The sequence below is a fragment of the Penaeus monodon genome, chromosome 19, assembly GCF_015228065.2.
Source record: "Penaeus monodon isolate SGIC_2016 chromosome 19, NSTDA_Pmon_1, whole genome shotgun sequence".
Classification (NCBI taxonomy): Eukaryota; Metazoa; Arthropoda; class Malacostraca; order Decapoda; family Penaeidae; genus Penaeus; species Penaeus monodon.
The window spans coordinates 47,940,825-47,942,545 of record NC_051404.1 but is presented as its reverse complement, the minus strand read 5'-3'; the positions used below and the strand labels follow the sequence as shown (position 1 = coordinate 47,942,545).

Below are 1,721 nucleotides of genomic sequence, written 5' to 3'. Positions count from 1 at the left end.
AGCTAAGATTACGCTCCACTGTTTTCCAGGAGCTGCCACTGCCAATCCTGACTCCCCATTTGCTGAGCTTCAGCAACAGGCCCCAGCTGATAGATTACAGTTTGCACAAAATATGCATAAGCAGTCTCCAAAAAGCACAAAGGAAGGTGAGCATTACCTAATTTAAGAGTAGTGAATTGGGATATATAAGACTTACAGTGATATCTGATTAAAGTAATTAAAAAAACTGTTGAAGTCAAGTAGTTAAGTCAAGAGATTAAGGTGTTTCTAAGAAAGAAGGTATTATTTTAGCAAAGATAATGAATTGCATACTTCTAAGAATATTTAGAATTCTTTTATCCTGAATCCTTTGAAGTATTCAATATCCATGCTGCAAGACCCCTTTCACATTAATCAGGACACTGCAGGTACAGTTAAATAGCATATTACCCAGCCCTTTTAACATGTTTTAAAATAACCAGGAGATCAGTAATGCTAGTCCACACTTGATGGTAATAGACAAGCTATTAAGAAAATATCCAACACAAGACATTTGATGGATGGAACTTACTGGTTACTGAAAATTTTTCCTGGAATTATGTTTAACTTTTCTTTCTCCCTTTTTGCATTTCAGAGTTGATAGAAGTAACAGAGAAGGTGCTCATCAGGGAAGTCCTTTTCATTTTCCAGGGCATTGAGGGGAAGATCATTAAGATGGATGTCAACAAAGATGGCTTTAGATTAGATCCAAAGGTAAAGAGATTGGTGTGTCTGTCTTGTAATTGCACCTTGATGTTTATTCCTTGATATCAGAATTTTGCCTTGAGGAACAGATTTAGAATCTCTCGCTGTGTAAGGCATTGATCAACAAATGATATTTTTATAAAGAAATTTCTTTTTGGTTATTGTGGTACTGTGTCTGTACAGGTGCGGTTATCACTTAGTCAGAAGGAACTCATTATGAAGCTGACAGAAGTTGGTTGGTTATATAATCAAGTCAAAAACTTTTGTGAGTGGGGTGGAAGAGGAACAGGAAGCGAGCGCACAACAGACAGAACAGCTGCAGGATTAGTGAATCAGTCATTAGTAATGGCATTAAGAGAAGAGCTCAATGAGTATTGCAGACTTATAGCAGTACTTGAGGCCCAGGTATGAATGTCTGAAATTTGAGTGTATTTGAGTAAGATGATAATGAGTAATATTCAGTGCTCACCCTGGTTTGCATATTATTCCTTGGTTTGCATCATACTTTTGATAAAATTCCAGATCTAAAATGAAATAATACACTACAGCATAGGCGATCTTTGAGTTCAAAAATCATGGAAATCGAAGTTAATGAGATTTTCCTCCCTTTAGATTCAAGAAGGTGGAGACACTCCGATGGGAGAACCAATGGGGGGTCTCACGCTGCGGCGATTAGTCCTCTGGACGCTGGAGCCTCGCACGCACCTGAAGGCCCTGGCGCTGCTCACTCATGCTGCTCGGGAAGTGTATGGAGGTGCCTGTGTCTCTGCCATATATCAGGTCAGTAACATGTATTATTGTATGCAACCTTTTCCTCCTCTCAGAAATGTGAAGAAGTCATATGTGATTTTGTATTAAAACCAGCAGTTAATAATAAAAGTTATTACCAGCAAATACCTTTACCTGTAAAGGGAAGTTTGAGTGAAAATTGTATGTAAGTATTGTGATTGTTAAATATGATTACAATCCTTTTTCTTCATTTTCTTGGTAAAGATAGC

General features: G+C 37.8%; 1 protein-coding gene across 1 annotated transcript in view; it reads left to right on the top strand.

The window, feature by feature from the left end:
* The window catches only part of LOC119585288 (gamma-tubulin complex component 3 homolog), a gene marked incomplete in the record, with an annotated part of 12,561 nt that overhangs the window by 5,764 nt on the left and 5,076 nt on the right, over positions 1-1,721 (top strand). Inside the window, 4 exon segments of the mRNA XM_037933961.1 lie at positions 30-146; positions 614-732; positions 907-1,128; positions 1,336-1,503. Of these exon segments, the coding sequence (XP_037789889.1) occupies positions 30-146; positions 614-732; positions 907-1,128; positions 1,336-1,503 (626 nt within the window).